The 14502-nt window shown below is 51.8% G+C and overlaps 1 protein-coding gene across 4 annotated transcripts in view; it reads left to right on the forward strand.

Moving 5' to 3' along the window:
* LOC146821271 (uncharacterized) overlaps positions 1-14502 on the forward strand; it is an 838501-nt gene that overhangs the window by 518714 nt on the left and 305285 nt on the right. For all 4 annotated transcript variants that reach the window (XM_085612209.1, XM_085612210.1, XM_085612207.1 and 1 more), the window contains one exon: positions 457-586. In XM_085612209.1, the coding sequence (XP_085468335.1) occupies positions 457-586 (130 nt within the window). The remainder of the gene's footprint in view (positions 1-456; positions 587-14502) is intronic.

A 14502-nucleotide genomic window follows, 5' to 3' on the forward strand; every position in this document is an offset into this window, starting at 1 on the left:
GGCCTGCTGAAATGTAATCACAATCTTAGACGGGTGTTATTTTAATGCACGATTATCTCAGCTAGTAAAACTTCATGATGAAGAGTCGGACATAGTATGAATTTAATTTGGCTATGGTTGATCACCCTAACTGTTACTGTATATGACCTCTTGAGTGCTGATGCATCCATAGTCGGAGCACTGCAGGCAGTGTTAGTTGATGCATAATGTTTCCCAAAAAAGTGCACAAATGTAAGCTTTTTACAGGACAGTTCCTAGATTATGATGTGTTGCATTAAAAAAAAAAAAATTAAGACCGATGTTAGTAAACCTTGCTTTTTGTAATCCAATTTCATCTGCTCTTTAACATCGCAATGAATATGCACTATAAACAAGGTATTAATAATTGCGACCGCTCTTTGCTATTTCATGGCTTAATGATTCTTCTAGAACTAAAGACATTTTTCTCCCCACCAGGTTCCTCTATGAACTATCACTCATCCCTAACTTTTACGAACGGACCTTCTGTATTCTTTTCCGGGACACCTTTTTAGACGCACTTCCTTCAATCCATCGCAAAATTGAGCTGCTAAGAAGCGTGTGTGAGGTAAGTCTCTGAGGTCCTATAGCAGTGGGGTAAATGTTGTGTTGTGTGTTCATAGTAAAGGAATAATTTGAGAAGAATCGTGAATGATAATGTAAGTTTTCAGATTTCTTTCTTCTCCAACACACCACTAATTAAATACTAATCCCCTGTTAAACGCAGTTTGAAAAGTTCTGAGACCAAGTTTCACCATACAATTTGTAATGAGAAAAGGGTAAAACATTTGCTTAGTGTGCAATTGCGGCTGACAGAGGGCGCTTCGCTCGCCCAGCTTTGACCAAGTGATAGCGGTTTCCATGCCGCTGGCTGATTGATTCGCCAATCCCAAGATAGAATCGCGACGCGCATCCATGTCCCTCTCACGGGCCAGGTGTTTTGTTTCCTACTCTCCAAACATGGATTTTCCTCATCAGACCTGTTCAGTTAAGGAGCCCCCTGCTCACGCTCGTCGTTTGGAGTAATTTACAACTACTATCCCAGCACTATACCGTAATCAGTAACCATTGTCCTGATGATGACCTGGAATTGAACAGGTCAAAACACAGTCAACTGCCCAGTGCAAACCGTGGCATTGAGGTGGTCAACCAACTCAATCCTAATCAAAATACCTACCTTTGGGGATATTTTTCTGTACTGTTGACCACTTGATTATTTCTACACTTTGTTATTCGCCATTCACGCTGTTTTCTCACCCTTGTGTCACTCCATTGTTCACTGTCACTAGCACGTTCAGTTCACACTTGTGTGTTATGGTTACTTTCTGTAAAATTGTACTGTAGTGCTGATAAAACTACTTAAGAATCATAATCTATATTCTGCCATACTTTCTTGTGGTATCCCTTCTCTTCCCCCTTGGAGTTGTTTATACTCACTTTGTAATTGTGCCCCCTAATGATTACTGGTTGAGACATTGTCCTTAGGCTACATAGTGTGAGAATAAGGCTTTACCAGTAGGAGATTCCACCTCAAGCTAGGTAGCATTGCAGAGGTTTTCTAGATTGAACAGTTGGGTTGTGACTGCTATAACATACTTTTCGAAATGGGGTTTGCTGGTTGGCTTTGGTATACCCCCAGGCCAGGCAGAATGCACCAGGATGTAGAGTGCCACTCGGCCTCTACGATACAATGTATACCCACATACACGCATCCTCCACCCCTCGAGGCGGGCTCGCCTCGAGGGTATAAATAAAAGTATCGGAAGACCGCTCGGGGTCTTTCCGGTTCAACCAACACACGACTCACCGTCCTTTTGTCTGCGACGATCCTGTCCCCATACACGTGGCCTATCCTGGGCCACCACATTGGCGACGAGGCCGGAGGTCCCGCTGCGTGCTGCCAGCTCGTCCTGCTGCCCGCGGCGTCATCGGAGCCCACCCGTAACGCTCCTTCACCATCAGCGCTTCCCGCCTGTCGCGCTCCGGACCGGAGTGCCGCCTGCTGTTCCGGCCCTCCGCGGCGCCAGCGTGTTGAGCCTGAGGATTCCCTGAGCGGACGGTCCGGTGAGGCGCTGCCTTGGCGCGCTGAACGCGCATCTCCCTCCCCCGGCGCTGCATTCATCAGCGAGGCCCTGGAAGTGCCCCGCCCCGCTGCACCTCGTGGAGCGTCTCCTGCCTGCTGCCTGCTGTGACGCCCCGGGCCTCTGACTGGCTGTGGCCTGGCCGCGTGGTGGGTGTTCCCTCCACCTAACGAGCACTGGCGAGTGCAAGGAGACCGGAGGAGGAGAGAGGCCCAATACCAACACGAACTGTCAAAAAAAAAAAAAAAACGTCCTGCCAGCAACAAGCACTGGCTGCTGCAAGAGGGTTCTTCTACTGTCCCTCATCAAGCATTGGCAGCTGCAAGACCCGTTTCTGGCCCTGGTGATCCCTGCGGATGCGGAGCGTCGTTGCTGCCATCAAGAGACGCAGGGGGACGCTGCTGACGTCTTCGAGGTCTGAGTGAGTACGCCTGCCCCACGCGCCCCCTGCCGCTCGCCTGCCCGCCAGCTGGTTCGTGTGTGGGACGCAAGGAGTGGTGTGCCTGCAGCTCGCGATGAGCAACCAGCCAGGAGCCGGAGGGAGCGCCGCACCAGCCCAGTCGGCTGCACCTGCTGGAGGGGGACGCCAGGCAGTTGACCCACCCCGTCACCATGCGACGACCAACCCGCTCCCGCCGTTCAGCGAGATGGCGGACCCGGCCACTGCTGCACCCCGTTGGAGGGCATGGGTCGGTCAACTGAACAACTACTTCACGGGGACCCGTGAGACGGATGGAACTGTTAAGCGCTCCCTGTTGATTTTCTATGGGGGGTCCGAAATCTATGATCTCTTCGAGACCCTGCCGAACACGGGCAATGCGGATGACTACGACGGCGCGGTGGCGGCCCTCAACAGACATTTCGATCCACAGCTAAATCTGGACTTCGAGAAATTCAAATTTCGACGGTCACTACAATTGGAAGATGAGTCCATCGACATGTTCCATGCGCGCCTGCGGAAACTGGGGGCCACCTGTGAGTTTGCCGATCACCGTGAAGAGATACGGAGCCAGATCATCCTTGGATGCAAGTCGAAACTGCTCTGGAAACTGATACTGCGCCAGCCGGGGATCACGCTGGATCAGATCTTGGTGCTTGCCCGTTCATACGAACTTTCGGACGTCAGGGCGGAAGAGATGGCTGCGGCCCTACACAAGCCTGCCCCGGTGCAGACCGCCACCAGAACCCCCCAGATCAAGGAGGAGCGCGTGGATGCTATTCGGAGGAGGCCGACACCCGCGCCTGGGAGAACACGACCGCCACCCGGAGGGCCCTGCGGGAATTGCGGGGAAGACCACCTCCCCACAGCCACGTGCGGAGCGAAAGGGCGCGAGTGCTCCCGCTGCGGGAGATTGAACCACTACGCAAAAGTCTGCCGCAGTAGCCAGCCACGGCCTACCCCAAGGAAGCCGCGAGGTTTCACGCAAAGGGTCCGCCAACTGTCAATCGCGGAGTCCGAGGAGGCAGAAAAGGAAGCGCCGCACCAGCCTAACCTCGACTTGGAAGAAGAGGACGACGAGATCTACTACGTATCGTTTGTGGGCCAGTCCGGGAGCCGGCGGAGGCCGCCTCCCATGTGCTCGGTCAGAATAATGGACACCACCCTTCAGGCGCTCATAGACACAGGAGCGACAGTGAATGTCATGGACTCCCAACAATTCGAGGCCCTGGAACACCGACCTCCGCTACTCCCAACCAAAGCGAGAATCTACGCGTATGGAGGAGTCGACCCCCTTCCCCTGAGGGGCACGTTTGAAGCGCCAGTCACTAGTGGCCCCCTCACCACCATGGCCCGGTTTCATGTGACAGAAGGGAAAAGGGGCACCCTTTTAAGCTGCCACACGGCCGAAAACTTGGGCCTCGTGTTCTTCACGAACGAAGTGCACGAAGCACACGCGGAGGACATTCTAAGAGAGTTTCCTGAACTGTTCAAGGGTCTGGGGAAGCTGAAGGGAAAGCAATTCAAACTTCACATAGACCCCACGGTCAGGCCATTAGCACTGCGACACCGACGAGTACCCTACAACCTGCGGCCCCAAGTCGAAGCTGAACTGGCAAAACTTGAAGCGCTGGGAGTCATCGAGAAGGTTTCAGGTCCCACGCCCTGGGTATCCCCGTTGGTGGTCGCCCCCAAACCGAAGCAGCCCGGGGCAATCAGGCTGTGCGTCGACATGCGGCTACCCAATGCAGCGGTCAAAAGGGAGCGCCATGTCACGCCGACCATGGATGATATCGTTGCAGATCTTAATGGGGCCAGGTGGTTTTCCAAACTAGACCTCAACGCGGGTTACCACCAGTTGGAGCTGGAGCCGGGCAGCAGATACATCACGACGTTTGCGACGCATGTGGGCCTGAGAAGGTACAAGCGCCTCAGCTTCGGGGTATCGTCGGCCGCAGAGGTATTCCAGAATGCCATCAAGGAAACCCTGTCTGGTTTAACCGGAGTGATCAACCTGAGTGACGACATCCTCGTGTTCTCCTGCACCCTAGAGGATCACCATGCACAGTTGAGAGCCACACTCCGACGGCTCAGGGACCATGGCCTCACTCTGCACAAAGAGAAGTGTGTGTTTTATCAGGAATCCATCGATTTCTTTGGTTACACCTTCACACGAGACGGCCTAAAAGTAGACCCTAAGAAAGCGATCGCCCTGAGGTCAGCCAGCATACCCAAATCACCAACCGAAGTGCGGAGTTTCCTCGGCATGGCGACTTATTGCGGGAGATTCATCCCGAACCTGGCGGCATTGTCAGAACCCCTCCGTGTCCTCACGAGAAGTGACCAGCCCTGGCGGTGGACCGTAGAGGCCAATGCAGCGTTTGCGCAGATCAAGGCGGCCCTACAAGACAAGACGGTCATGGCGTACTTCCGCCCGGGGAAGCCAACGGAGCTTGTCGTGGATGCCAGTCCGGTGGGCCTCGGAGCGGTGTTGCTCCAGGAGCACGAAAAGGGCACATGGAAGCCGGTCGCGTATGCCAGTCGGGCACTGTCTGACACCGAGACGCGGTACGCCCAGATTGAAAGAGAGGCTCTCGCGATCAAGTGGGCCTGCCAGCATTTCCATCTGTATTTGTTCGGACCGGACTTTACAGTAGTCACGGACCACAAACCGCTGGTCCCGCTGTTTGGAGGCACCACACGGCTAGCCCCGCCACGGATTGAACGCTGGGCGGTACAACTGCAGCAATACCGACTCACAGTGGTCTTCCGTCCCGGAGCGCACAATCCGGCTGACTACCTGTCCCGGCACCCTGAAGACCTTCCCCCTGCGTGCGTCCCTGTAGACGTCCGATACTCTGACGCCTACGTGAAGATGATTGGCAGAGATGCCTGCCCGGATGCAATGACCCTGGAGGAAGTTGGCCGGGTGACTGAACAGGACCGAACCCTGACTAAAGTCAAGGAAGCCCTGGCGTCCCACAACTGGAAAAGGTTCCTAGAAGGTAACCAGGTGCTCACGGAGGAAGAGAAACATGCCCAGCAGCAGATGTGGCAAGTCCGCCACGAGCTGAGTGTTGGTGAATGCGGCACAGTGTTACGAGGCCATCTGCTGGTTGTTCCCTGCGCACTTCAGGAGAGGTGCTTGCGTTTGGCGCATGAGGGCCATCAGGGGATGGCGAAGACCAAGGCCCGCCTAAGAAACAAGGTCTGGTTCCCGGCCATGGACGTGAAGGTCGAGGAGCTGGTACGGAGGTGCAGAGCGTGTACAATCACAGGAGCGGACTCACCAGCCGCGCCGGTCATCACGGAGGAACCGTGTCATCGCCCATGGTGCCATGTGAGTGTGGACTTCGGCAGTTTCCCGGATGGGAGGCAGATGCTGGTGATGGTGGACGCGTATACGAAGTTCCCGGTGGTGGAGGTGGTGGAGTCCACGTCGTTCCAACACATCCGGATGGCTCTGGAGAGGACCTTCGCCATGTTGGGGAACCCGGAGGTGGTTCGGTCGGACAACGGACCACCCTTCCAGGGCCAGGAGTTCAGGGACTACATGGCACAACGTGCGATCCGGCACAGGCGAATCACCCCTCTGTGGCCTCAGGCGAATGGTGATGTTGAGAGACTGATGCGCACACTGAACAGAGCTCTTCGCATCGCCGCCGAGCAGGGGCAGGATGCGGAAGCGGCACTAACTAAGTTTCTTGATGCGTATCGGCATACACCGCACTGCACTACGAAGTGTGCCCCAGCCCATCTCCTGTTTAAAGAAGCCCCGCGGGATGGAATACCGACGGATCCGTCCTGGAGCCCACCGGCACGGGATGATGTTGCAGTACAGGAGAGGAGAGAGAGAGCTAACAACAAAGCCAGTGAACACCGGAGAGCCCGCGAACACCGCATAGTGGTTGGAGACAGGGTCATAGTGAAAGATCGACATCCGGGATGGAAGTTCAGGACGCCTTTTGAACCAGAGGTGTGGACGGTGCTATCGGCAAAAGGAACAATGATAACAGCCGGAAGAGGCGATGTGAGGGTGACAAGGAACGCATCGTACTTCAAGAGAGTCGGAGAGGAACTGGCGGGAGAGCCATCGCGTGAAGAAGCAAGTGAGGAGCTGATTGACTTCCCTGAGCGAGCCGACACCCCGGAGAGGGCGTCCCCGAGGCAATGGGGAGGCACTCCACCAGGAGCCTCCATGTCGGACCCCGACTGACCGTCAGGAGAGTCAAACCCGAGCGGAAGAGCATGACCCCCGGGGCCAGGATGAGAGCGGTGTGTCCCGCAGGGGAGTGGGCTCCAGGTTGCGCAATAACCCAGCTCCAAGCCAAAGACTCCGAGACTATGTTTGCCCATCGCCTTGAGAGAGACTTTTAAATGAAGGGCACTGTCTAAAATGTTGGAGGGATGTAGAGTGCCACTCGGCCTCTACGATACAATGTATACCCACATACACGCATCCTCCACCCCTCGAGGCGGGCTCGCCTCGAGGGTATAAATAAAAGTATCGGAAGACCGCTCGGGGTCTTTCCGGTTCAACCAACACACGACTCACCGTCCTTTTGTCTGCGACGATCCTGTCCCCATACACGTGGCCTATCCTGGGCCACCACACAGTCTAGTCAGGGTAAGCTAGATACATGACTAAGATAACCTGTGCTCACCCTCTGGTAGCTTGGCATAGATCAGGCAGGCTTATGAAAAGAGGAAATATGTAAAGCATTTGTGCAACACATACACACAGTAACACAATGAATCCACCACAAAAAGACTCCATAAAGGTTTAGAAATCTAGATTAGTATATTCTGAACAACACAAGATCAAACCGAAAACAAAAACAGTGAACATTGTGCAAGCTATGCGAGGTTCAAAATGCTGGTAAAGTAAGCCTTTTATAAGTTATGAGTGTATGAAAGTACAATCAAATCACAGTGCTTTACGGTTGTCAGAACACTTGTGTTTTGTAGGTTATGTGCGGTCACTCCGATGAGTTGCATTGAGTTAGACCTCAAAAAGAGGCTTGTGTATAGTGCAGCTGAAAAGTAGTAGTGCAAGTCGTGTCCAACAAGCATGAGCACATGAGATCCTCAGTGAGTGCCCTGGGATTGCACCGGTCCTTTGTACACTGTACCTTCTCCGGGCGCAAGAGTCCATCAAGATGAACTACAGACTGGGGAGGCTCGTGATATGGTGATCTTCTGCCTGGGGCTGCATGGAGTTGGTACGCATGTGGCGCTGCAAAAGTCTCCCTTCTGAAAAGGTAGGTGGGGTCAGCGTTGCCCGGCAATACTCCAAATCAATAAGATGCATCTCTCTGCTGCAACATGCACTGGAAGGCAGGAAGGCGCCCGATCTCTCTCCCATCAAGGGCGCATTTGGAGCACAGCACAAGTTGGCAATCAGGCACAATCTGCAGCAAGCCAAAGTGCAGTTGCCGGACTCATGATGACCAGAGTTCCATGGAAGTAGTAAAGCCCTTGATAACCCAGAGGCTTCAAAAAGGGGCAAGTCAACAAGCCCCTGGAGAACAATTTCTAGGTAGCACAAAAGAAGGCAACAGGCCAACACAACAAGGCAGGAAGCAGAATGGAAGTCCCTCCTGCAACAAGCAAGCATCAGGCCAATACAGCAAACCAGATAGTGGAGTATAAGCCCCTCCTGGCTGCACAGCAGTCCTTCTGGCAATGTGCAGATGTAGAGCCAGCGGTGTCTGGTTACAAGTCCTACAAAGTGTCTGATTTGAAGGGGTCAGAGCCCCAGTACTTGCACCCAAAGTACCTTTGATGTAGGAGGTGACTTCAAAAGAGCCATCTGAAGTGCACAAGGTTCATTGTCAATCTAGTCCTGGCTGGTTGTGGTGGGGGAGGTGGGGTAATCAGCCCTTTGTTAGTGGACAGGACACTACCTATTGAAGTGTAAGTGCCCTCCCCTCCCTCCTTGCATAGAAAGAAGAATGCAGATGCCTTTGAGTGTCCTGTTTTGTGGCGGTCTAGACGGAATACACAAGGGTAGCTGTCACCCAGTCCAGATGTGTTTAGGCTGTCTGGCACAGAGAACAGTAAGTGCAGAGAAATGTCCACTTTCTAAAAGTGGCATTTCTAAATCAGTCAGGATAAATACAGCTTCACCAGTTAAGAGGATTTATCGTTACCTTATTCAAACATATGAAACATGAACCAGCTACTCCTATCTGAGCAGGAAATACCACTTAAACAAGTATAAGGGAATTCTCAATGCTAACCTATGAGAGGGGTAGGCCTCACAGCAGTGAACATGAATTTAGTTGTTTGTCACTACTAGGACTTGGGAAACATAACAGTACATGTCCTACCTTTTACTTGCACAGCAGTATGTCTTTAAGGCTACCAAGGTCCTACCTTAGGGGTGACCTATGTAATAAAAGGGAGTTTAAGACTTGGCAAGTAGTTATAAATGGCAAGTCAAAGTGGCAGTAAGACTGCACACACAGGCACTGCAGTGACAGGCTTGAGGCAGATTTGAAAGGCTACTTCTGTGGGTGGCACTATCAGTGCTGTAGCCCCCTAGTAGCATTTAACTTACAGGCCCTGGGTTTATGATATACCACTTTACAAGGGATTTGTAGGTACATTAAGTATGCCACTCATGGAATAACCCAATTAGACTCGTTGTGGGAAGCACATGCACTTTAGCACCGATTATCACTGGTAAAGTGTCTGGGTCCTAAGGCCAACAAAAAGATACAGATAAATGTGGAGGTAAAAAGCAAAAAGGTTAAGGGAAGACCATCCTAAGGATGCCGGGTCTAACACAGACACTGGTGGCATAAGCATGGCACCCAGTTGGCATCAGGGAAGTTAGCTATCAATTTGGACTGCTTTCTTGATGCTCAGTGTGGTACATCTAGTACAGAGATAGACTTTTTGGAGTCCAACGGTGCATTGTCTTTTTATTTTGCTGAAATAGCTAAATAGCACCTCATTTTTTTTTTTTTTTATAACAAACTTTATTGATGACTGTAGCAAATTTGAAATGTATCAGTCAGTCAACAGTGACAGTCTTTTACTTTTATATGAATAACATTACAGATATGACTTATAGTGGCAATGGGCGGCATTTCGTAAACGATGAAATCGAAGACAATGATCTCCAATGGCGTCGTTAACATCAAAGTAAGTGATCTGACAATATAAATCGACAATAAGAGACAACTACATTCCATGCAGCAAGCGAACTTCATGAAACCATCCCCTCCCTCCCTAGCCCGCCCACTCCCCACTCCTGGTCAATCAAGTTTTGGTTTCATCAACTATCACTCTGTGGCATTACAATAAAGGCCACAAAAATAGCATTATCCTCGGGTGTAGCACAGCTGTGTGACTGAGTCCTGAGATCTATCACAAAGAGACCGTATAGGACTCCTGTGTGCTACGGGGTGGGGATAGTCTGCGGGGGTAATAGATCGAGCGACTCCAGCTTGAGCAGCAGAGCCTCCCAGTCCATCGAAATGGGTTGTTTCCTGAGCCCCCTATCCTCTTCTCTACGAAGAGCTGCACCCTCCGCCTTCCCCCACTGCACCATGTCGCCCTGCCACGTGTACACCGCTGGGCTCCTAGGAGATTTCCATCGCATGGTAAGGACTCTCACTGCCACGATAAGGGCCAGGTCTACGAACCGCAACTGTGCTTTCTGTACTTTAGAGCGTCTGCGAAGGCCTACGAGGCAATACAGTGCGTCTTCCGGGACAGGAAGTCCAGTGACCGCTCTCAAGGCATCCCGAACCCCCACCCAGTAATCCCCAAGACAGGGACAGGACCATAACATATGTAGGAAGTCTGCCTCTTCCCCTCTGCAGCGGGGACAATGATGTGAGGAGTCTGGAAATATGCGATGAATCCTCTCAGGGGTAAGGTATGCTCTGTGTAGGATCATAGTCTGTATAAACTTCAGTCTTGCATTACGCGACACTTTTTTGGGGTGTTTGACCATACATTCCCATGCTGTATCCGTCAGTGCACTACCGGAGTCCTCGGACCAGCGTGCTCTAAGGGCCGTGAGTGGGATTGCTGCATGTGTTCGGATCCCAGTGTACAGCCATCTGACTAGGTGTCCCCCCTTCCCCATAAAATACAGAAGATGTACCAAAGAGTGTTGTGGGGGTTCGGTCCTCTGTGGGGCCCAGGCGTGTTTAATGTAGCGGGACACAGCCGCGTGCAGCAAATATAAACGTGGTGGTGCGCCGGTATATTGTCGGAAGAGATCGTGGTCCAGCAAATTACTATCTCCGAAGAAAGCCCCAACGTCGTCCACTCCTGCATCAGCCCAATCACGCAATCTGGTTTTTGTAAGTCTACCTTGTGTCGTGGGAATCCCCAAGAGGGGAATATTTGGTGCATAAGGGGCGGTCGGTGAGGTGTACGACAAGGACTTTTTCCAGCATTGCAGAGCTGTCGTCAGTAGGGGGGGGCCATCTGCAGGGATTTTTGCCCCAGGCAGCAGTAAGAAGTGCAACTCCCCTCGGTCTAATCTATGGGATGTAAATCCGATCTCATGTAGATTTTTCCCCGCAGTCCAGTACGATAACCACTGCAGTTGACTTGCATAATAGTAGGCTCTGAAGTCAGGGACTCCTAGCCCCCCATCGCGCGTACTCAGCTGCAGCTTCCGCAAGCTTATTCGCCTGCGACCTGTGCCCCAAATGAGATTAAGCAGCATAGTATTAAGCGTATTAAAAGTGGACAGTGGGAGGACGACAGGCAAATTTACGAAATAATAGAGTATGCGGGGTAAGATAACCATCTTCGAGATGGCGACTCTTCCCATCACTGATAAAGGCAGTGAGGACCAAAAGTTCACACTGGCACGCAATGCCGTCACTGCTCTCCCAATGTTACCGTCGATTTGGTCCACCGGTGTTCTGTACACGTGTATGCCCAGATATTTAAAGGTGGTGGGGGCCACCGACAGCGTGTAGTCGCCAAATCGCAAGGTACTGTGGTATGGTGTGTCCCGGAAGAAATATGCAGTAGATTTCTCCGGGTTTATGGCTAGACCCGAAAGGCGTTCAAAGGTGGCAAACATCTCGGGGAGGGGACTGTTGGTTGCCGTTAAGTCTCGTAAATACAATAATATGTCAAATGCGTAGATGGATAGCAAGTGATCTGTACCGTGGACGGGAATACCGAGTTGGGCCGCTGAACCCCTGAGCGCTATAGCCAGGGGCTCGAGCGCGAGCACAAACAGCAGCGGAGACAGTGGACATCCCTGTCTGGTGCCCCTATGAATAGAATACTGCTCGGATATGTAACGGCCAGTGCGTGCTCTGGCTGTCGGGGAGGTATATAACAGGCGGACCCATCTAAGATATGTGTCTGGTATCCCGAATCGCTGTAGAGTCGCAAACATAAAGCTCCAGGAAAGGGAATCGAAGGCCTGTCGCAGGTCCAGTGCTATGCAGCCTGCGAGCTGGTACGCAGACTGGGCAGCCGTCATTACGTGGTGTAATCGTCTATTATTAAGGGATGTGCTGCGGTTCTGTAGAAACCCGCATTGATCTTCATGGACTAGTTTGGGAAGGTGTGATTGAATACGATTAGCGAGGGCTTTACTTAGGATTTTATATTCCGTAGATAATAAGGAGAGGGGTCTATAATTCGACATTTCCAATCCATCCCTACCTGGTTTGGGTATCGACGTGACCAGTGCCTGCATGGTAGAAGGAGGGAGGTGACCAGTTTCAAAGGCAAGTTTGTATACTGATTCTAGTATGGGTACCAAGGTCTCTCGGAATGTATGATACAATTCCACTGGTAGTCCATCCATCCCTGGCGCCTTGTTGCGACGCAGGCCCTTAATCGCGTCTCGGATTTCCTGTTGGGTTATGGGGCCATCTATGGCTTTTTGTACACTTTCAGGGAGTTTCGGGAAGGGGAGATCTTGCAGGAACTCCGTTATCGAGGAGTCCTCCACAGGAATGGGTGGTGCGTAGAGCGTGCTAAGATGTGTATAAAAGGCAGTGTTTATTTCTTTTTGTGTATTGACTATATGTCCTGTGAGTGTACGTATTCTGGTTATAATTGGTGTATCCGGTCTATCCTGAACTATGCGGGCGAGCAGAGCACCTGACCTATCCGCCTCCGCGTGTTTCCTCTGTAGGAAGGCGTTGTAATCTCTTGTCCGTAGTGTCTCCAGAACGTCTGCGTGGTCAATATGGGCAGATTGTAGCGCTAGTTTTTTCCCCGGGTCTGTCACCGCCTCCTGTTCGAGTGTGTTCAATCGCCGTTCGATATTCAGGAGTCGTTGGTGCACCTCTTGCCTAGCACCGACTAACCTTCCTATCGACGACCCTCGCACCACTACCTTCAAGGCATCCCATTCTATCAGATTAGAGGAGGCTGTGTTCCAGTTATCAGCTAGGTATGTCGTTATGACGTCCGAGAGAGATGAACGGAACGGGGCATCGTCCAATAGCTGTGGGTGTAATTTCCAGGTAGGAACCGGGGTAGGTACATTACCCCAATTGAGGGTGAGTTCCAGTGGGTTATGGTCTGAGAAGGTTTTTGCTAGATATGTTGATTGACTGGCTTGTGTAAGAATGGATCTAGAGCAGAGAAATCTATCAATTCTGGTATGGAGGCTATTTACCGGTGAATAAAAGGAGTATTCTTTGTGGGTGGGGTGGAGGCAACGCCATGTGTCTAAGAGCGCCCACCCACTGACCCAAGTTGTGAACTGTGCAGTCAACTTACTGACGTTGGTACCGTGCAAGGGTGGGTGTGACCTATCTAAAGTAGTGTCCAGCACAGCATTCCAGTCTCCTCCCAACACCCAGGGTATACCCTCCCAGTCTACCAATGCCCGTCCCAGCCTATGTAGGAAACCGTTTTGGTCGAAATTAGGGGCATAAACGCTTCCCAGGACTACCGGGGTGCCATCCAGCGTGCCTCTCAGCAGGATATATCTCCCTTGGTCATCCACCCTGCGTTCTATCACTAGAAAGGGGACCCCATGTCGTACCCACACGGTCGTACCTCTGGCAAAAGCCGAGTAGTTAGTAGAATAAATCTGACCTCTCCATTTTTTACGCATTATTTGTGTTTCGGAGTCAGTGAGATGGGATTCCTGGAGAAACGCCACATGAGTCTTACATCTAAGGAGGTAGGCGTGCACTCTGTGGCGTTTTTGAATCGCCCCCAGTCCGCGCACATTCCAGGTAAGGAAGTTATAGGACCCTAAGGTGGGAACTGATCCGGGCATGTTATTCGATAGAACACAGAGCTCCCACACTCGCGGAGTCTGTATTTCGAGCTTGACCAGGAGTCCCCTTTCCCCAAAACAAAAACAAAACTTGGCACAGCATCAGAACTATGCTGGGCCCAACTATAAAACATAAACATTATGGAACAAATAGCGGTGCATACGCTGGTAGGGAGGTGGCTATACCTAGTCATGGCCCTTGTCCTAATAGGGTCAGGAACCTGGCGGCTCTACGAAACCCTGTCTCGGGGGGAGCGTCATAAGTAAATATGTCCATGACAACAACAAGAGACCCCACCCGGCCCATCAGCAAGAGGAGAGAGACCCGGGGCCCTCGGAAGGTCGTAATCCATTCCCCATGTACATAGTGCAAACCACATCATTTTGCCAACAATTCAGTCTCTACTATGGGGAATAAAAAGATCCTCAGGAACAGCAGAAACAATACCCAAATATGCTTCCAAGGAGACATTCTTAGATTTATAGGGTCTGGTTCAGCAACTAAAGAATATTGCAAAGGATACATCTGGCTTCGTAGAGCAATCAGTTGCAGGTATAGTTAGTTATCAATTATGACATCCGCAGTCTGAGGTGTCATCGTGGGGAAAAGAGTTATGCTATGTTCGGAGTCAGACTGCAGAGTGCCATCGTCCGAGTCCGTGGGGGTCTCGTGTGGGTCCGTGTGGAGCGCCCCTGCAGCGGCCAGAGCCCCCTCCTGATCACGGTGT

This window comes from Triturus cristatus, chromosome 6, assembly GCF_964204655.1.
Source record: "Triturus cristatus chromosome 6, aTriCri1.1, whole genome shotgun sequence".
In the NCBI taxonomy this organism is placed as follows: Eukaryota; Metazoa; Chordata; class Amphibia; order Caudata; family Salamandridae; genus Triturus; species Triturus cristatus.